Source organism: Nerophis ophidion, linkage group LG27, assembly GCF_033978795.1.
Source record: "Nerophis ophidion isolate RoL-2023_Sa linkage group LG27, RoL_Noph_v1.0, whole genome shotgun sequence".
Taxonomy (NCBI): domain Eukaryota; kingdom Metazoa; phylum Chordata; class Actinopteri; order Syngnathiformes; family Syngnathidae; genus Nerophis; species Nerophis ophidion.
Genome location: NC_084637.1, coordinates 24,348,933 through 24,371,148, shown reverse-complemented (window position 1 = coordinate 24,371,148; position 22,216 = coordinate 24,348,933). Strand labels below are relative to the sequence as shown.

General features: G+C 38.5%; 1 protein-coding gene across 5 annotated transcripts in view; it reads right to left on the bottom strand.

Annotated features, from left to right (window-relative positions):
• The window catches only part of magixa (MAGI family member, X-linked a), a 60,373-nt gene that overhangs the window by 9,307 nt on the left and 28,850 nt on the right, over window positions 1–22,216 (bottom strand). For 3 of the 5 annotated variants that reach the window (XM_061889060.1, XM_061889061.1, XM_061889062.1), the window contains exons 17-20: window positions 8,508–8,708; window positions 2,221–2,285; window positions 650–796; window positions 450–588 (exon numbers count right to left, since the gene is read on the bottom strand). In XM_061889060.1, coding sequence (XP_061745044.1) covers window positions 450–588; window positions 650–796; window positions 2,221–2,285; window positions 8,508–8,708 — 552 coding nt within the window. Of the gene's footprint in view, window positions 1–241; window positions 334–449; window positions 589–649; window positions 797–2,220; window positions 2,286–8,507; window positions 8,709–22,216 lie in introns of all 5 variants that reach the window. The other 2 variants (XM_061889063.1, XM_061889065.1) reach the window with 2 other exon arrangements.

The following is a 22,216-nucleotide window of genomic DNA, read 5'->3' as shown; positions in this document are numbered from 1 at the left end:
TTTAACTGATTATTTAACACAAATTTTGCTCACAAATTTGTATTCAATGAAACTGTCAGCATATTTTGAGGAAAAAAAATTCGATTAAAATGTAAGAAATTTAGTTTACATAAACTGAGTGTAAAAAGAGACAAATGAGCCTCCACAGAGAATCAACATGGATGACGCAAACAAAATACACGTTCTCAGCCAAATGAAGATGAGGAAAAAGAAGGCAGGCAGAAAAGGAAGAAGCAGTTACCGACCGCGAGTTTTCCGTGCGTCCGATGACGTAGAAGCACGGCTCGCCCTGCTTGGAGTTGGTCATGCACAGAGAAAGGCTGGACAGCTCCACTGAGGAAGACCAGGAAGCAGAACAGGAAGTAGAAAGACTTGTGTGGCGGTAAAAGAAGAGAAGAAAAGAACTAGAGGAAGCGTTGCGTTTGAGTACGCCACGTAATGGCCATCACCGTAATCTGGGACGTAGCCGTTCCCTTTCTTCAGGACCAGATGGATGCCATGTCCTCCTCGCCGGATCTGCTCTACCGCCTGACTGTGCGTCATTCCCACCGCGCTGTTGCCGTTGATCTCCACCAGCTGGTCCGACACCTAAAATACGCACGCCAGCTTTTATTGTGAAGGAGCCACGGGAAGTGCCGTCGCTGCTTACCTGCATCTTGTTGCTGCGCTCGGCCGGCCCTCCCTCCATGAGTCCCAGCACGTACAGCCCCATGTTGTACTCGCTGCCGCCCCTCAGCGAGAACCCGAAACCCGTGGGTCCTCGCTCCAGATCCACGGTGTAAAACCTCGACTCCTCCTACAAATAAGAAAAGACGACGTTAAAGTCCTACTGAAATGAGATTTTCTTATCCAAACGGGGATAGCAGGTCCATTCTATGTGTCATACTTGATCATTTCGTGATATTGCCATTTTTTTGCTGAAAGGATTTAGTAGAGAACATCGATGATAAAGTTCGCAACTTTTGGTTGCTAATAAAAAAGCCATGCCTGTCCCGGAAGTAGCAGACGATGTTCGCGTGACCTCACGGGTTGTGGAGCTCCTCACATCCTCAATTTGTTTACAATCATGGCCACCAGCAGCAAGAGCGATTCGGACCGAGAAAGCGACGATTTCCCCATTAATTTGAGCGAGGATGAAAGATATGTGGATGAGGATAGTGAGAGTGAAGGACCAGAAAAAAAAAGTCGAGGGCAGTGGGAGCGATTCAGATGTTATTAGACACATTTACTAGGATAATTCTGGAAAATCCATTATCTGCTTATTGTGTTACTAGTGTTTTACCAAGATTATATGGTACCTGAAAGTCGGAGGGGTGTGGTGACCGCCAGTGTCTCCGGTGGGAGGAGGTAAGAGAGTCCGTAGCTGCAGGAGGACGCAAACTCCGCTCATGTCAAGGGTAAGAGCCAACTTATTACCAATGTTTACATTCCCGAAGGTGAAGCTTTACAATGGAACAGAGCGGTCAAGCGAACATGGTTCCCGATGTCAACCGGCAGTTTTCGGTGACAAAATTGAGGTAATAAGTCGGCTCTTACCGTAGACATGAGCGGAGCTTGCGGACTCTCTTACCTCCTCCCACTGGAGACACTGGCGGTCACCACACCCCTCCGAGTTTCAGGTACCATATAATCTCACTAAAACCCTAGTAACACAATAAGCAGATAATATATTTTTCCTGATTTATCCTAGTAAATGTGTCTAATAACATCTGAATCGTTCCCACTGCCCTCGCCTTTTTTTTTTGTAGTCCTTCACTCTCACCATCCTCATCCACGAATCTTTCATCCTCGCTCAAATTAATGGGGAAATCGTCGCTTTCTACGTCCGAATCGCTCTTGCTGCTGGTGGCCATGATTATAAACAATGTGAGGATGTGAGGAGCTCCACAAACCGTGAGGTCATGCGCACATTGTCTGCTACTTCCTGTACAGGCAAGGCTTTTTTATTAGTGACCAAAAGTTGCAAACTTTATCATGGATGTTCTCTACTAAATCCTTTCAGCAAAAATATGGCAATATCGCGAAATGATCAAGTATGACACATAGAATGGACCTGCTATCCCCGTTTAAATAAGAAAATCTCATTTCAGTAGGCCTTTAACACCCTGGTTGCACAGACAGACACGCTGGTGCTACTCTGCTTACTTGGCAATGTTGGCAAAACCAAAAAAAAACAGACTAAGAGTCAGACTCCAACGTTAGCAACAGTGAGTGACTGACCTTTGACTTCCCTCTGGATCCCTTTGGAAAGTGGTTGTCGATATCCACGTCTGCCGCCTCCGTCTCTGAGAGAGACAATAAAAGTTTGGAGTAAGGACGCAGGAAAGTTTGTCACATGTGATGGTACAACAAGAAGGTAGTACGTACACAATTCTGGAAATAGTATAGGTCATTAGGAATAGATAATAAATAAAACACATTTGAATTGGGCCTGGTATCTCTACCTTTTGGCCCAGCGCTGGTAAAAGCTAAAACATCTAGGCTTTATACAATAGAACAGAATGGACTTTATGGTCATTATATTTGCATATAACGAGATTAAAGACTCCAACTTAAGGTGCGGTAGTGGGAACAAATATGGGATAAAAATAAAGTACACAAATCAAATGTATATACTTGTTCTTATGCTTTCTGAGCTCAATATGGTCATCGCTCGCTGTACTGCACATATCATACCTAAACTGTTTCAATGTTCATTTCTCAGATGATATTATTGTTGATGACTGAACTAAACCTAAATGCTAACCAAAATGCTAGCAAGAAAAACTTTAGCATGCTAACATTAGCACTGTAATGGTAACAGCTAGCATACTTGTAAGATGGCACTAAGTAACAAATTCCATGAGTATTGGGTTAAACAAACAAAATTAACCAAAATGCTAGCAAAAAAAAACCCATTAGCATGCTAACATTAGCACGGTAACAGCTAGCGTACTTGTAAGATGTCACTAAGTAACAAATTCCATGATTATTGGGTTAAACAAACAAAATTATCCAAAATACTAGCAAAAAAAAACTTTTGCATGCTAACATTAGCACTGTAACGGTAACAGCTAGCATACTTGTAAGTTGGCACTAAGTAACAAATTCCATGATTATTGGGTTAAACACACAAAATTAACCAAAATGCTAGCCCAAAAAACTTTAGCATGCTAACATTAGCACTGTAACGGTAACAGCTAGCATACTTGTAAGATGTCACAAAGTAACAAATTCCATGATTATTGGGTTAAACACACAAAATTAACCAAAATGCTAGCAAAAAAAACTTTAGCATGCTAAGATTAGCACTGTAACGGTAACAGCTAGCATTCTTGTAAGATGGCACTAAGTAACAAATTCCATGATTATTGGGTTAAACAAACAAAATTAACCAAAATACTACCAAAAAGACTTTAGCATGCTAACATTAACACGGCAATTGGAACAGCTAGCATACCTCTAAGATGGCACTAAGTAACAAATTCCATGATTATTGGGTTAAACAAACAAAATTAACCAAAATACTAGCAAAAAGACTTTAGCATGCTAACATTAACACGGGAATTGGAACAGCTAGCATACTTCTAAGATGGCACTAAGTAACAAATTCCATGATTATTGGGTTAAACAAACAAAATTAACCAAAATACTAGCAAAAAGACTTTAGCATGCTAACATTAACACGGCAATTTGAACAGCTAGCATACTTCTAAGATGGCACTAAGTAACAAATTCCATGATTATTGGGTTAAACAAACAAAATTAACCAAAATACTAGCAAAAAGACTTTGGCATGCTAACATTAACACGGCAATTGGAACAGCTAGCATACTTCTAAGATGGCACTAAGTAACAAATTCCATGATTATTGGGTTAAACAAACAAAATTAACCAAAATGCTAGCAAAAAAACTTTAGCATGCTGACATTAGCACGGCAACAGGAACAACTGCCATACTTGTAAGATGGCATTAAGTAACAAATTCCATGATTATTGGGTTAAACAAACAAAATTTGCCAAAATGCTAGCACAAAAAAATGTTAGCATGCTAATATGAGAACTGTAGCGGGAACAGTTAGCATACTACTAAGATGGCACTAACACCCGAATAAGTTTTCAACTTGTTTAAGTCCACGTTATTCAATTCATGGTAAAATACTAGCATAAAACGTCGGAAGAATTAGCATATGTTTAAAATGCCGCCAAGTATAAAAATTTGTAATAGTGTTAAAGTTGTTTATACAGCCACCCTCTGTGTGACCTGTACTGCATGGCTGTTGACCAAGTGTGCGTTGCATTCAGTTGTGTGTGTGAGAAGCCGTAGATATTATGTGATTGGGCCGGCACGTAAACAGTGCCTTTAAGGTTTATTGGAGCTCTGTACTTCTCCCTACGTCCGTGCACCACTCCATACAGCGGCGTTTTAAAAACTCATGAATTTTACTTTTTGAAACAGATACCGATAATTTCAGATACTACATTTTAAAGCATTTATCAGCCGATAATATCGGTAGTCCGATATTATCAGACATCTCTAATAAAAAATCAATAATTTTTGTGTGTCAACGAATAAAATGAGATAGTTGTAGTTTTTTTTTGTGGAAACGTTAAAAACAAAGCAAAAGAAAAAATAACAAAAAAAGGAAATAAACTTGATAACATTACATTAAGGTACAGAAATAGAAACACATTTTCACAATGAAAATAAAACGCAATCAAAAACGTTACAATGTTAGTATTAAACATGCTAATAGTGAAGTTGGCATACTTCTAAGATGGCTCCAATTTTCGAAAGTCATGATTTTTAGGTTTAAAGGAATACAAGTTACATAAATGCTCGCATAATATGTTAAAATGTTAACGTTTAACATGCAAACATTAGTGGAATTATCATACTTAGATGGCGCCAATTTTTTTAAAGTCATGATTTTTAAGTTCGAACGAATAAACTAAGTTAAAAACTTAGCTTAAAACATTAGCATGTTAACGTTAAATATGCTAACGTAAGTGAAGTTACCAAACTTCTTGGCACCAATTTAATCAATAAAGTACTGTCTGTCTGTCTGTCCGTCCGTCCGTCCGTCCATCCATCTATCTATCTATTTATCCATCCATCCATCCATCTATCTATCTATTAAAAAAAAATCATTTTAAACAAATAAAATTAGCTTAATAGACAGGATAAAGCATTAGCATGCTAACAATAAACATGCTAACATTGGGGAAGTTTGAAAACTTCTAAGATGGCGTCAATTTTGAACGTCATGATTTTTAGATTCAAACGAATGAAATTAGCTAAAATGCTAGCATAAAACGTTAGCATGTTACCGTCAAACATGCTAACAATAGTGAAGTTTGCAAACTTCTAAGATGACGCCCATTTTTTGAACGTCATGATTTTTAGGTTTAAACGAATTAAATTAGCTAAAATGCTTGCATAAAATGTTAGCATATTACCGTTAAAAATGCTAACAATAGTGAATTTTGCATACTTCTAAGATGGCGCCAATTTTTAAAAAGTCATTAGTTGGAAACAAATAAAATTAGCTTAAAGAATAGCATAAAACATTAGCATGCTAACAATAAACATGCTAACATTGAGGAAGTTTGTAAACTTCTAAAATGGCGTCAATTTTGAAAGTCATGATTTTTGGGTTTAAACAAATTAAATTAGCCTAAAATGCTAGCATAAAACATTAGCATGTTACCGTTGAACATGCTAACAATCGTGAAGTTTGCAATCTTCTAAGACAGCGCCAATTTTTAAAAAGTCATAATTAGGTTAAAACAAATAAAATTAGCTTAAAGAACAGTAAAACATTAGCATGTTAACAATAAACATGCTAACATTGAGGAGGTTTGTAAACTTCTAAAATGGCGTCAATTTTGAAAGTCATGATTTTTAGGTTTAAACAAATCAAATTAGCCTAAAATGCTAGCATAAAACATTAGCATGTTACCGTTAAAAATGCTAACAATCGTGAAGTTTGGATACTTCTAAGACAGCGCCAATTTTTAAAAAGTCATCATTAGGTTGAAACAAATAAAATTAGCTTAAAGAACAGTAAAACATTAGCATGTTAACAATAAACATGCTAACATTGGAGAAGTTTGCAAACTTCCTAGGTGGTGTCAATTTTGAACGTCATGATTTGGGACTGACGGTAGAAAATCGATGGATGGATGGATTTTTAGGTTTAAACGAAGAAAATTAGCTAAAATGATTGCATTAAATGTTAGCATGTTACCGTTAAAAATGCTAACAAAAGTGAAGTTTGAATACTTCTAAGGCGGCACCAATTTCTAAAAAGTCATAATTAGGTTCAAAGAAATAAAATTAGCTTAAAAGATAGCATAAAACATTAGCATGCTAACAATAAACATAGTTTGCAAACTTCTAAAATGGTGTCAATTTTGAAAGTCAACATTTTTAGGTTTAAACGAATGAAATTAGCTTAGAATGATAGCATAAAACATTACCATGTTACCTTTTAACATGCTAACAATCGTGAATTTTGCATACTTCTAAGACGGCACCAATTTTTTAAAAGTCATAATTAGGTGGAAACAAATAAAATTAGCTTGAAGAATACCATAAAATGTTAGCATGCTAACAATAAATATGCGAACATTGGAGAAGTTTGCAAACTTCTTAGATGTCGTCAATTTTGAACGTCATAATTTTTAGGTTTAAACAAATAAAATTAGCTAAAATGCTAGCATAAAACGTTAGCATGTTACCGTCAAACATGCTAACAATAGTGAAGTTTGCAAAGTTCTAAGACGACGGCCATTTTTTGAACGTCATGATTTTTTAGGTTTAAACAAATAAAATTTGCTAAAATGCTAGCATAAAACATTAGCATGTTACCGTCAAACATGCTAACAATAGTGAAGTTTGCAAACTTCTAAGACGACGCCCATTTTTTGAACGTCATGATATTTAGGTTTAAACAAATAAAATGAGCTAAAATGCTACCATAAAACATTTGTGTTTTTACGTTAAAAACCTGCTAACAATAGTGAAGTTTGCATACTCCTAAGATGACGCCCATTTTTTTGAAAGTCATGATTTTTAGACTTAAAGGCCTACTGAAACCCACTACTAGCGACCACACAGTCTGATAGTTTATATATCAATGATGAAATATTAACATTGCAACACATGCCAATACGGCCTTTTTAGTTTACTAAATTACAATTTTAAATTTCGCGCACAGTATCCTGTTGAAAATGTCAGTATGATGACACATGCGTTTGACGTCTCGGGTTGTAGCGGATATTTTTTTCCAGCCTGATCCCAGCTATAAGTAGTCTGCTTAATCGCATAATTACACAGTATTCTGGACATCTGTGTTGCTGAATCTTTTGCAATTTGTTCAATTAATAATGGAGACGTCAAAGAAGAAAGATGTAGGTGGGAAGCGGTGTATTGCAGCTGCCTTTAGCAACACAAACACAGCCGGTGTTTCCTTGTTTACATTCCCGAAGGTGAAGCTTTACTATGGAACAGAGCGGTCAAGCAAACATGGTTCCCGACCACATGTCAACCGGCAGGTTTCGGTGAGAACATTGTGGTAATAAGTCGGCTCTTACCGTAGACATGAGCGAAGCTTGCGTCGTTTCTCGTGCACCTGTCAAAGAGACAGCTGCGTGGCTTCCCTCAGAGACACTGGCGGTCACCACACCCCTCTGACTTTCAGGTACGACAGTATAATCTCACTACAACACTAGTAACACAATAAGCAGATAAGGGATTTTCCAGAATTATCCTAGTAAATGTATCTAATAACATCTGAATCGCTCCCACTGGCCTGTCTTTTTTTTGTAGTACTTCACTCCAACTTTCCTCATCCACGAATCTTTCATCCTCGCTCAAATTAATGGGGAAATCGTCGCTTTCTCGGCCCGAATCGCTCTCGCTGCTGGTGGCCATGATTGTAAACAATGTGAGGATGTGAGGAGACCTCACACCGGTGACGTCACGCGCACATCGTCTGCTACTTCCGGTACAGGCAAGGCTTTTTTATTAGCGACCAAAAGTAGCAAACTTTATCGTCGATGTTCTCTACTAAATCCTTTTAGCAAAAATATGGCAATATCGCAAAAAGATCAAGTATGACACATAGAATGGACCTGCTATCCCCGTTCAAATAAGAAAATCTCATTTCAGTAGGCCTTTAAACGAATACAAAAAGCCACTATAAAGCCTATCATAAAGGTGGAGTACCTAATCAATGGGCCCATTGAGGGACTTCTCTCTTAATAGCGTTGCCATGGTAATGCAAAGTGTTTGAAAAATAAAATAGCGCTTTAGTCACCATGGAGAACTTCCCAACGATGTAAGATATGTCGGTTCGTCTCGTAATGAACGTGCAGGCAATCTTTATATAGAAAAATAAAATAGTTTGTGGCGCAAACAGAATGTCAAAATATTGACAGCGAACCAAATAAAAGCGTGTGTGTGTGCGTGTGTGTGTGTGTGTGTGTGTGTGCGTGTGCGTGTGCGTGTGCGTGTGGCATACGTGCTCGTGCCGTGACGCTGAGCCGAAGCGCGTTCCCCGCCCTCCTCAGGATCTGGGCCAGGTCTCTGTGCTGGAGACCCGTCACGGCGCGGCCCTCCACCGCGTCCAGCTGGTCTCCCGGCTGGATGAGTCCGCTGCGTGCGGCCGGACTGCCGCGTCTCACCGTCACGAAGCGGTGCGACATCATTGAGGCTTGAGGCGCTGCAGGGAGGAGAGTGAAGATGAAGACACGACTCTGTCAAAGACGTCACATAGAGACGACGGTGTCCTAGGACCGGGGTCGGCTACCCGAAATGTTGAAGGGGCCATATTGGACCAAAGATACAAAACAAAACAAAAAGCTGTATGGGGCCGCACAAAATTAAAAGTCTTATATAAGTGTTATAATGAAGGCAACACATGATGTAAGTGTCTTTATTAGCTATATTAGCCTACTATCAAAATTACTTTAAAAGTCTTATAAATGTTACAATGAAAACAACACATGATGTAAGTGTCTATATTAGCCTACTATCAAAATTACTTTAAAAATCTTAAAAGTGTTATAATGAAGGCAACACATGATGTAAGTGTCTACGGTAGCCTACTATCAAAATTACTTTAAAAGTCTTATACATTTTATAATGAAAACAACACATGATGTAAGTGTCTATATTAGCCTACTATCAAAATTACTTTAAAAGTATTTAAAATGTTATAATGAAAACAATACATGATGTAAGTGTCTACGGTAACCTACTGTCAAAATTACTTTAAAAGTCTTATAAATGTTATAACGAAAACAACACATGATGTAAGTGTCTATATTAGCCTACTATCAAAATTAATTTAAAGGTCTTATATAAACGTTATGAAGAAGGCAACACATGATGTAAGTGTCTATATTAGCCTACTATCAAAATGACTTTAAAAGTCTTATGTAAGTGTTATAATTAAAACAACACATGATGTAAGTGTCTATATTAGCCTACTATCGAAATGACTTTAAAAGTCTTATATAAGCGTTATAAAGAAGGCAACACACGATGTAAGTGTCTATATTAGTTATATTAGCCTACAATCAAAATGACTTTAAAAGTCTTATGTAAGGGTTATAATGAAGGCAACACATGATGTAAGTGTCTATATTAGCCTACTATCAAAATGACTTTAAAGGTCTTATATAAATGTTATGAAGAAGGCAACACATGATGTAAGTGTCTATATTAGCCTACTACAAAACTGACTTCAAAAGTCTTATATGACTTCTATAATGAAGGCAACACATGATGTAAGTGTCTACGGTAGCCTACTTTCAAAATTACTTTAAAAGTCTTATAAATGTTATAATGAAAACAACACATGATGTAAGTGTCTATATTAGCCTACTATCAGAATTACTTTAAAAGTATTTAAAATGTTATAATGAAAACAACACATGATGTAAGTGTCTACGGTAGCCTACTGTCAAAATTACTTTAAAAGTCTTATAAATGTTATAACGAAAACAACACATGATGTAAGTGTCTATATTAGCCTACTATCAAAATTAATTTAAAGGTCTTATATAAATGTTATGAAGAAGGCAACACATGATGTAAGTGTCTATATTAGCCTACTATCAAAATGACTTTAAAAGTCTTATGTAAGTGTTATAATTAAAACAACACATGATGTAAGTGTCTATATTAGCCTACTATCGAAATGACTTTAAAAGTCTTATATAAGCGTTATAAAGAAGGCAACACACGATGTAAGTGTCTATATTAGTTATATTAGCCTACAATCAAAATGACTTTAAAAGTCTTATGTAAGGGTTATAATGAAGGCAACACATGATGTAAGTGTCTATATTAGCCTACTATCAAAATGACTTTAAAGGTCTTATATAAATGTTATGAAGAAGGCAACACATGATGTAAGTGTCTATATTAGCCTACTACAAAACTGACTTCAAAAGTCTTATATGACTTCTATAATTAAAACAACACATGATGTAAGTGTCTATATTAGCTATATTAGCCTACTATCAAAATGACTTTAAAAGTCTTATATAAGCGTTATAAAGAAGGCAACACATGATGTAAGTGTCTATATTAGTTATATTAGCCTACAATCAAAATGACTTGAAAAGTCTTATGTAAGGGTTATAAAGAAGGCAACACATGATGTGTCTATATTAGTTATATTAGTTTACTATTAAAATGACTTAAAATCCTTTATAAGCGTTATAAAGAAGGCAACACATGATGTGTCTATATTAGTTAGCTATATTAGCCTACTATCAAACTGACTTCAAAAGTCTTATATAAGTGTTATAATGAAGGCAACACATGATGTAAGTGTCTACGGTAGCTTACTATCAAAATTACTTTAAAAATCGTATAAGTGTTATAATGAAGGCAACACATGATGTAAGTGTCTATATTAGCCTACTATCAAATTACTTTACAAGTTCTATAAAAGTGTTATAATGAAGACAGCACATCATATAAGTGTCTATATTAGTTATTTTAGTCTACTATCAGAATGACTTTAAAAACCTTTTAAAAGTTTTAAAATGAAGGCAACACATGATGTATGTGTCTATATTAGCTGTATTAGCCTACTATCAAAATTACTTTAAAAGTCTTATATAAGTGTTATAGTGAAAACAACACATGATTTAAGTGTCTATATTAGCTATATTAGCCTACTATCAAAATTACTTTAAAAGTCTTATATAAGTGTTATAATGAAAACAACACATGATGTAAGTGTCTATATTAGCTATATTAGCCTACTATCAAAGTCACTTTAAAAGTATTCTGTAAGCGTTATAAAGAAGGCAACACATGATGTGTCTATATTAGTTATATTAGCCTACTATTAAAATTACTTAAATTCTTTTATAAGCTTTATAAAGAAGGCAACACATGATGTAATTGTCTATATTAGCTATATTAGCCTACTATCAAAGTGACTTTAAAGGTCTTACATAAATGTTATGAAGAAGGCAACACATGATGTAAGTGTCTATATTAGTTATATTAGCCTACTATCAAAATGATTTTAAAGTCTTATATAAGCGTTATAAAGAAGGGAACACATGTTGTAAGTGTCTATATTAGCTATAATAGCCTACTATCAAAAGCTGACGCAAATCTTCAATGACAGGAATGTTGTATTTGAATTTTTATTCTACACATTTTTGCAACAATGGAAATCATTAGTAAAAAAGCCGGCTTCCTAGAAGGTGAGGTAACTCCTGGAAATGACTGGCTTTTATTGGCCAAAGGTATAGATGTGCGTGTCCAAGTTTAAGTAAACGGCAGGCTGTCTTCTTCTAATGGATTTTTCTACAATTTTTGCAAGCTTGGTAACGTTTGCTGTGGTCTGGAACAACATGGGACACCCACTACTATCAGAAATGCAGCCAATATTTCATATAGATAATGTGTCATGAGACATGCAAATATAAATTAAGTACGCAGAGGACATAAGTAAAGGAAAATAAATGAGCTCAAATATACCTTCAAATGTGGCATAAGGATGCAATATGTACATAAAGCTAGCCTAAATAGCATGTTAGCATCGATTAGCTTGCAGTCATGGATTGACCAAATATGCCTGATTAGCAGTCTAGAAAATCAATAATATCTACAAAGCTCACCCTTGTGCATTCACGCACAGCATAAAACGTTTGGTGGACAAAATGAGACAAAGAAGGAGTGGCAAAAAAAAACAAAACGTCTTTCTGTGGCAACATCAGAGAAAGTTGTACATGTAAACAAACTACGATGAATTCAAGGATCGCTGAAATTAGTTGGACAAAACGGCGCTCACCAAATGCCCTCATCAGTGTAGCATGTTTAATATAATCAGTGGGATTTCGAACAATCAGGGAGGTTTGTGTCATGTTTGTCCTCCTTCAGAAAATATATTAAACGTTTTTTTTTTCTTCATCTTTTCCATTTTCACACGTCTCTAAAAGAAGTCCAGAGAGCCGCATGCGGCTCGCGAGCCGTGGGTTGCTGACCCCCGGCCTTGGACTACGTGTCCTCAGTGCCGACTTCACAGCTATACTGAAAAATGCAACAGCCAAGGATGGGTACTGTTCACATTTGAACCGATACGGTACCTGAGGTCCATGACGGTACCAATTTTCGGTACTAAGTTCGTATGTTGCCTAAATAAGAAGTCCCTTTTTCCATGAAGATGAATGTGTTATGTTGCACCCTACAAAGGGTTTATACTGTAAGTAGAGCTGCCAGATAATATCGGACTGGCGATATTATCGGCCGATAAATGCTTTAAAATGTAAAATCGTAATTCATCGGTATCAAAAAGTAAAATGTATTACTTTTTCAAACGCTGCTCACGAGCATAGGGAGAAGTACAGAGCAGCAATCAACCTTAAAGGCACTGCCTTTGCGTGCCGGCCCAATCACATAATATCTACGGCTTTTCACAGACACAAGTGAATACAAGGCATACTTGGTCAACAGCCATACAGGTCACACTCAGAGTGGCCGTCTAAACAACCTTAACACTGTTACAAATATGCGCCACACTATGAACCCACACCAAACAAGAATGACAAACACATTTCGGGAGAACATCCGCACCGTAACACAACATAAACACAACAGAACAAATACGTAGAAGCCCTTGCAGCACTAACTCTTCCGGGACGCTACAATGTACACCCCCTCTACCTCAACCCCACCCCCCTAACTCCGCCCACCTCAACCTCCTCATGCTCTCTCAGGGAGAGCATGTCCCAAATTCCAAGCTACTGTTTTGAGGCATGTTTAAAAGAAATAATGCACTTTGTGACTTCAATAATAAATATGGCAGTGCCATGTTGGCATTTTTTTCCATAACTTTAGTTGATTTATTTTGGAAAACTTTGTTACATTGTTTAATGCATCCAGCGGGGCATCACAACACAACAAAATTAGGCATAATAATATGTTAATTCCACGACTGTATATATCGATATCGGTTGATATTGTCATGTTCTGTGGTCACGTTTTGTTTAGTTATGTTCTGTTTGGGTTTTGGACTCTTTGTGCACTCTTGTTTGTTCTGTCACCATGACGACCAATTAGTTCACCTGATTCCTTTGGACTCATGCACCTGATTTGTTTAGGACTCACCCACCTGTGTTAATCATGTCACCATTATTTAAGCCTGTAGTCGCCAGGTAGTTGACATCCCTTCTGATACCCCTGACATTATACATACTCTACTCTTTATGAGACTGTTTTTATGCTCATTCCATGCAATTGTTCCATGCTCGTTTTTTCACGTCACAGTAAGTGTTTTCGTTTTAATGTCCATAGTTCTGCCTTTGTGCAAGCTTTTGTTTTCTTAGCCAAGTTTGTTCTCCGCCTTGTGCGCGCCTTTTGTTTATTTCCTTTTTAAACAAAATTAAATCATGCCTTTACCTTCACGCCTTGTCCAGTTTAGTCGCTTTGCACCATGGGAAAACAAACTGTGCCAAAGTCCAAGTCATGACGGATATCGGAATCGTTAATTAAGAGTTGGACAATATCGGATATCGGCAAAAAAGCCACTATCGGACATCTGTAATTGTAAGTATTGCACTTATTCCACACCAGCTGTAACATTCATGTGAAGTGAATTATATTTATATAGTGCTTTTCTCTAGTGTCTCAAAGCACTTTTACATAGTGAAACCTAATATCTGAGTTACATTTAAACCAGTGTGGGTGGCACTGGGAGTACGTGGGTAAAGTCAAAATCTCCCTACTAACTCACCAGTGCCTCCATGAAAAAATCCCCTCTACCTCAAGGAACTGCTCACCCCCAAATACTCCACACAACACCTCCGCTCCATACAGACTAACCTCCTCCAACCTCCACGGACAAAGCTTCCAACAATGGGAGACCAGGCTTTCTGCTCCGCTGCTCCCAGTCTGTGGAACGCTCTCCCTGACCACCTGAGGGCACCTCAGACTGTGGATGCTTTTAAAAAAGGCTTAAAAACATATTTTTAAAAAAGCCTTTTTATAGACATGCATGCTGGTTCTAGCTATTGGGATGTTTCTAGTTTTATATTTTATTTATTTTTATTATGTTTTTACTATTATTATTATTACAATTTTTTACACTGTGGCACTTTGAGGTTGTTTGCTCAACGTAAAGTGCTTTTTACAAATAAAATCTATTATTATTATTATTATTATTATAATTAAAGTGTCTTGCTCAAGGACACAACGGCAGTGACTAGCATGGCGAACCTGGAACCCTCAAGTTCCTGGCACGGCCACTCTACCAACCAAGCCCCATCTTAGTTCATCTTAGTTGTAGTTTTCATGACTAAATTTGGCGGTGTTGAAATCGCCATGTAAAATCGCTAATGCTAACAGTAGCCTGTCTATGGCGAATCCACTGTAAATTAGCATCAAGCTAGTGCAGAAGTGGACAAGTGGAGCTATATGGTAAGGTCCCTCACAGATTTTCCGGGATACTCCCGAAATTCAGCGCCTCTCCCGAAAACCTCCTGGGACAAATTTTCTCCCGAAAATCTCCCCAAATTCAGGCGGAGCTGGAGGCCACGCCCCTCCAGCTCCATGCGGACCTGAGTGAGGACAGCCTGTTTTCACGTCCGCTTTCCCACGATATAAACAGCGTGTCTGCCCAATGACGTTATAACTGTAGAATGATCGAGGGCGAGTTCTTGGTTTCTTATGTGGGTTTATTGTTAGGCAGTTTCATTAACGTCCTCCCAGCGCGGTAACAACACACAACAACAGCAGTCACGTTTTCGTCTACCGTAAAGCAGTTTGTCTGCCGTAAACAGCAATGCTGTGACACTCTTAAACAGGACAATACTGCCATCTACTGTACATGCACCACAACACCTCCAGGCAACTTCAACCCTTAACTAATACCCTCCTCCATTCACATCCCATCTCCCTGGATTGTAAATAACCTAATGTAAATAATCGAATGTATTTCTAATGTATATACTTGTTCTTATGCTATCTGAACTCACTATGTTCTCTGCTCGCTGTACATATCCTACTAAGTAAGACTTACACTGTTTCAATGTCCATTTCTGTGTTGATGACTGAAGTACTGATATCAACCAAAGCTCCTCATCCACCCCCCGGATTGTAAATAATGTAAATAATTTAATGTATATATTATGATGATTAACTTTTGTGATGACTTTTTGGAACCTTGGAGACATCATGCCTCGTCGGTGTGTTGTCGGAGGGTGTAACAACACTGGGAGGGAGGGATTCAAGTTGCACCACTGGCCCGAAGATGCGAAAGTGTCTGCCGTCAGACCCCCATTGAATGTACAAGTGTCTCCACATTTTACCGGCGATGACAGACATGGCACAGAGATGTATGGAAAACCTGCAGATGCATTTGCAACGATAAATTTAACAAAATCACAAAGGTGAGTTTTGTTGATGTTGACTTATGTGCTAATCAGACATATTTGGTTGCAGCGTGACTGCCAGCTAATCGATGCTAACATGCTACGCTAATCGACGCTAACATGCTATTTACCGGCGGTGCTAAAGCAGACATGTCACAGAGATGTATGGATAACCTGCAGATGCATTTGCAACGATAAAGTCAACAAATTCACAAAGGTGAGTTTTGTTGATGTTGACTGCCAGCTAATCAATGCTAACATGCTATGCTAATCGATGCTAACATGCTATTTACCGGCGGTGCTAAAGCAGACATGGCACAGAGATGTATGGATAACCTGCAGATGCATTTGTAACTATATTACGTTTACTTCCACCGACATTTAATGCGAAAAAAACACTTACCAATCGACGGATTAAGTTGCTCCAGTGTCAAAAGATGCGAAAGTCCTCATCGTTTGGTCCGCACATTTTCCCGGCGATGCTAACGCAGCTATTCGGCCATGCTATGGCTATGAATAGCGTCAATAGCTATTCGCTCAATAGCTTCAGTTTCTTCTTCAATACTTCATACTCCAACCATCCGTTTCAATACATGCGTAATCTGTTGAATCGCTTAAATCGCTGAAATCCGAGTCTGAATCCCAGCTAATGTCGCTATATCTTGCTGTGGTATTTGCCGTTGTTTGTTTACATTGGCAGCACTGTATGACGTCACAGGGAAATGGATAGTCGCATCGCCAATAGCGAAAATCAAGCACTTTAAAGCTTTTTTTTAGGGATATCCGGGGACCGGTAAAATTTTGAAAAAAAATTTAAAAAATACAACAAGCCACTGGGAACTGATTTTTATTGTTTTTAACCCTTTTGAAATTGTGATAATGTTCCCCTTTAACGACGCCCCAACCACGCCCCCCACCTCCAGAAATCGGAGGTCTCAAGGTTGGCAGGTATGGTTTGAGCATTTTTTTTTTTTTTTTACCACGCATACTTGCTTTGTTGGTAGTGAAAGTTGCAACATTACTTGGGAGTGAGTCGGTGTTTAGTCTTCAACTGGACGTGACGCCGGGTATCGAAATATAAATTAGATTTTACGTGAATCCATACCGACAAAATTCGGTCGGTTGTTATAAAAGGACAGAATTCTGTCCCCATTCTTCGTGATAGCATCTGCTAATTAGTTCGTAGCTTCATCTTTGGCGTTGCTAACAGGAAGTCAGATCTATTCTCAGCCAATCAGAAGGCACCAATCCGGGGTCTGTTTCCGTGCGAGAGCGTGAGGGGGGCGTGGCTACGCACTGTACCATGTGAGGAACGCTAGCTAGCCTTAGCCTCGGTCGCTCATGCATAATTGATCAAACGGCGATTAAGAACGCTGAATTATTCACAGCAGCTCAAAATATGTCACGAGGGCACGGAAACAATCCCGAACGCTTTCATCTGATCCTCTCGTTCTTTGAAACGATCTTGCCCCCCTCCTCAAGAGTGTGAGCAGAGGGAGGGCCAGTGGAAGAGCAAACAAGAAGCTGGCGAGCGCAAAAACACGAGAGGAGCTGACGCCATGCGAAGCGACAGCACAAGAGCGACACGCAACATTGCGCTAAAAATAGAAAATCATCCCAAATTCAACACCAATTGTCTGCTAAAGAAGAAGAACGACACCTTTTATTTACCTGCACTCTTTGGGATAAGCGAGGATAGCAGTTTTTCTTTGCTGTTTTTTTCCCTTATGCCAGACTTGGGCAAATTAAGGTCCGGGCCCCACATGCGGCCCGTTAAAGGGGAACATTATCACAATTTCAAAAGGGTTAAAAACAATAAAAATCAGTTCCCAGTGGCTTGTTGTATTTTTTAAATTTTTTTTCAAAATTTTACCAGTCCCGGAATATCCCTAAAAAAAGCTTTAAAGTGCCTTATTTTTGCTATCTTCGAAGAAACTGTCCATTTCCCTGTGACGTCATACAGTGCTGCCAATGTAAACAAACAATGGCGAAAAGCACAGCAAGATATAGCGACATTAGCTCGGATTCAGACTCGGATTTCAGCGGCTTCAAGGGGAACATTATCACCAAACCTATGCAAACGTCAATATATACCTTGATGTTGCAGAAAAAAGACCATGTATTTTTTTAACCGATTTCCGAACTCTAAATGGGTGAATTTTGGCAAATTAAACGCCTTTCTGTTTATCGGTCTTTTAGCGATGACGTCAGAACGTGACGTCACCGAGGTAACACACCCGCCATACTCATTTTCACATTACAAACACCGGGTCTCAGCTCTGTTATTTTCCATTTTTTCGACTATTTTTTAGAACCTTGGAGACATCATGCCTCGTCGGTGTGTTGTCGGAGGGTGTAACAACACTAACAGGGAGGGATTCAAGTTGCACCACTGGCAAGAAATCTGCCGCCAGACCCCCATTGAATGTACCAAAGTGTCTTCACATTTGACCGGCGATGCTAAGACAGACATGGCACAGAGATGTATGGATAACCTGCAGATGCATTTGCAACGATTAAGTCAACGAAATCACAAAGGTGAGTTTTGTTGATGTTGTTGACTTATGTGCTAATCAGACATATTTGGTCACGGCATGACTGCCAGCTATTCGATGCTAACATGCTACGCTAATCGATGCTAACATGCTATTTACGCTAGCTGTATGTACATTTGAAACTAGATACCCACATTTAATGCGAAACAAACACTTACCAATCGACGGGTTTAAGTTGCTCCAGTGTCACAAGATGCGAAAGTCCTGATCGTTTGGTCTGCTCTGCACATTTTACCGGCGATGCTAATAAGGCAGCCATGCTATGGGCCACTTCATTAGGTACACCCACGCTATGGCCGAATAGCGTTAATAGCTTTTCGCTCAATAGCTTCGATTTCTTTTTCAATTTTGTTTTCGCTATCTCCCTCCATACTCCGACCATCTGTTTAAATAAATGCGTAATCTGTTGAATCGCTTAAGCCGCTGAAATCCGAGTCTGAATCCGAGCTAAATTTTGCTATATCTTGCTGTGGTAACCGCCATGTTGTTTGTATTAGCAGCCCTGTATGATGTCACAGGGAAACGGATAGTGGTTTCGAAGATAGCGAAAATAAGGCACTTTAAAGCTTTATTTAGGGATATTCCGGGACCGGTAAAATTTTGAAAAAAAATTCAAAAAATACAACAAGCCACTGGGAACTGATTTTTATTGTTTTTAACCCTTTTGAAATTGTGATAATGTTCCCCTTTAAGCGATTCAACAGATTACACATGTATTGAAACGGATGGTTGGAGTATGAACGTATTGAAGAAGAAACTGAAGCTATTCAGCGAATAGCTGTTGACGCTATTCGGCCATGGCCGAATAGCTGCGTTAGCATCGCCGGTAAAATGTGCGGACCAAACGATCAGGACTTTCGCATCTTGTGACACTGGAGCAACTTAAATCCGTCGATTGGTAAGCGTTTTTTTCACATTAAATGTGGGTGGAAGGAAACGTAATATAGTTTCAAATGTACATACAGTTAGTCTAAATAGCATGTTAGCATCGATTAGCTGGCAGTCACGTCACGACCAAATATCTCTGATTAGCACATAAGTCAACAACATCAACAAAACTCACCTTTGTGATTTCGTTGACTTTATCGTTGCAAATGCATCTGCAGGTTATCCATACATCTCTGTTCCATGTCTGTCATCGCCGGTAAAATGTGCAGACACTCTGGCACATTCAATGGGGGTCTGGCGGCAGATTTCTGGCCACTTTCGCATCTTCGGGCCAGTGGTGCAACTTGAATCCCTCCCTATTAGTGTTGTTACACACTCCGACAACACACCGACGAGGCATGATGTCTCCAAGGTTCCAAAAAATATTCGAAAAAACGGAAACTAACAGAGCTGAGACCCGGTGTTGGTAATGTGTTGAAAATGAAAATGGTGTCTTTCTTACCTAGGCAACGTCACGTACTGACGTCATCGCTCCAAGATTGTTAAACAGAAAGGCGTTTAATTCGCCAAAATTCACCCATTTAGAGTTCGGAAATCGGTTAAAAAATATATGGTCCTTTTTCTGCAACATCAAGGTATATATTGACGCTTACATAGGTCTGGTGATAATGTTCCCCTTTAAGCTTTTCAATCTGGCCCGCCGGACATTCCCAAATATTTTTTTTAGATTTTTAAGATAGAAACTGTAGCTGCAGTTATGATGTGCACTCATGTTTTCTAATGACCGTAAGTCTTGAACTATACAAAGTATTTCATTGGTTGGAATCTGCACTTTTGCATGATGTTCTAGTTACTATTCAGTGGTTCTCAACCTTTTTTCAGTGATGTACCCCCTGTGGACATTTTTTTTAATTCAAGTACCCCCTAATCAGAGCAAATCATTTTTGGTTGTAAAAAAAAGAGATAAAGAAGTAAAATACAGCAATATGTCATCAGTTTCTGATTTATTAAATTGTATAACAGTGCAAAATATTGCTCATTTGTAGTGGTCTTTCTTGGACTATAAAAACTTGTTGAAAAATAAACAAGTGATTCAATTATAAATAAAGATTTCTACACATAGAAGTAATCATCAACTTAAAGTGCCCTCTTTGGAGATTGTAATAGAGATCCATCTGGATTCATGAACTTCATTCTAAACATTTCTTCACAAAAAAAAAATCTTTAACATCAATATTTATGTCCAGGGTGTACCACGACTTCCGCCCGATTGTAGCTGAGATAGGTGCCAGCGCCCCCCGCGACCCCAAAAGGGAATAAGCGGTAGAAAATGGATGGATGGATGGATTTATGGAACATGTCCACAAAAAATCTAGCTGTCAACACTGAATATTGCATTTGTGTAATTTATTTTCACAGTTTATGAATTTACATTCATGTTTTGTTAAAGTATTATTCAATAAATATATTTATAAAGGATTTTTGAATTGTTGCTAATTTTAGAATATTTATATATTTTTTTATCACATACCCCTTAGTACCGAGGGGTACGCGTACCCATACTTGCCAACCGTGAGACCTCCGATTTCGGGAGGTAGGTGTTGGGGGACGTGGTTAAGAGGGGAGGAGTATGTTTACAGCTATCCATCCATCCATTATCTACCGCTTATTACCTTTGAAGTCGCGGAGGGCGCTGGTGACTATCTCAGCTACAATCGGGTGGAAGGCGGGGTACACCCTGGACAAGTCGCCAACTCATAGAAGTATGTGTAGAAATCTTTATAATCGAATCACTTGATTATTTTTCAACAAGTTTTTAGTTATTTTACATCTTTTTTTCCCAAATAGTTCAAGAAAGACCACTACAAATGAGCAATATTTTGCACTGTTATACAATTTAATAAATCAGAAACTGATGACATAGTGCTGTATTTTACTTCTTTATCTTTTTTTTTTTTAAACAAAAATGCTTTGGTCTGATTAGGGGGTACTTCAATTAAAAAAATGTTCACGGGGGGTACATCTCTGAAAAAAGGTTGAGAACCACTGCTCTAAAAGCCGTAGATGTTATTGTCACATATGCATGCAGTATTGTCCTGTTTAAGAGTGTCACAACATTGCTGTTTACGGCAGACGAACTGCTTTACGGTACTGCGCTGGGAGGACGTTAATAAAACTGCCTAACAATAAACCCACATAAGAAACCAAGAACTCGCCCTCGATCATTCTACAGTTATAACGTCATTGGCCAGGCACTCTGTTTATATCGTGGGAAAGCGGACGTGAAAACAGGCTCTCGACACGTCACTCGGGTCCGCATGGAGCTGGAGGGGGCGTGGCCTCCATCTCAACCTGAATTTCGGGAGATTTTCAGGAGAAAATTTGTCCCGGGAGGTTTTCAGGAGAGGCGCTGAATTTTGGGAGTCTCCCGGAAAATCCGGGAGGGTTGCCAAGTATGCGCGTACTCCCATTTGAGAACCACTAATATAAGTCACAGCAGCTCAAACGAGGCACCAAGCAGTGTGGGTGGGGAGCGTTTCCACAGTGTCAGCCTGAAATGCGGGTGTCAGGGACACGGAAGTTAGATTTTTAAAACAAAGTTTTAAAGCTTAGTGATACATCAGATTGTACAAGGTTTTTTTTTTTTTACCCTTTACGTTCATTTTGCTGTGTTTGTTGCATTTCGCTTGATTGTAAAATATGTGGATGGAGAGGGTAGGTGACGTTCATATGTTGTCAATATTCAGTGTTTTATCCTTCGTAGTTATTATTGTAAATCCCGCATTCTTTATTTACATGTGCATTCTGGTTGTCTCATTCAGTAAACAAATTTAAAATTCCCTTCCGTTTTTTAAGGCGGTCTGTCATCAGGTTTTTAGCATTCA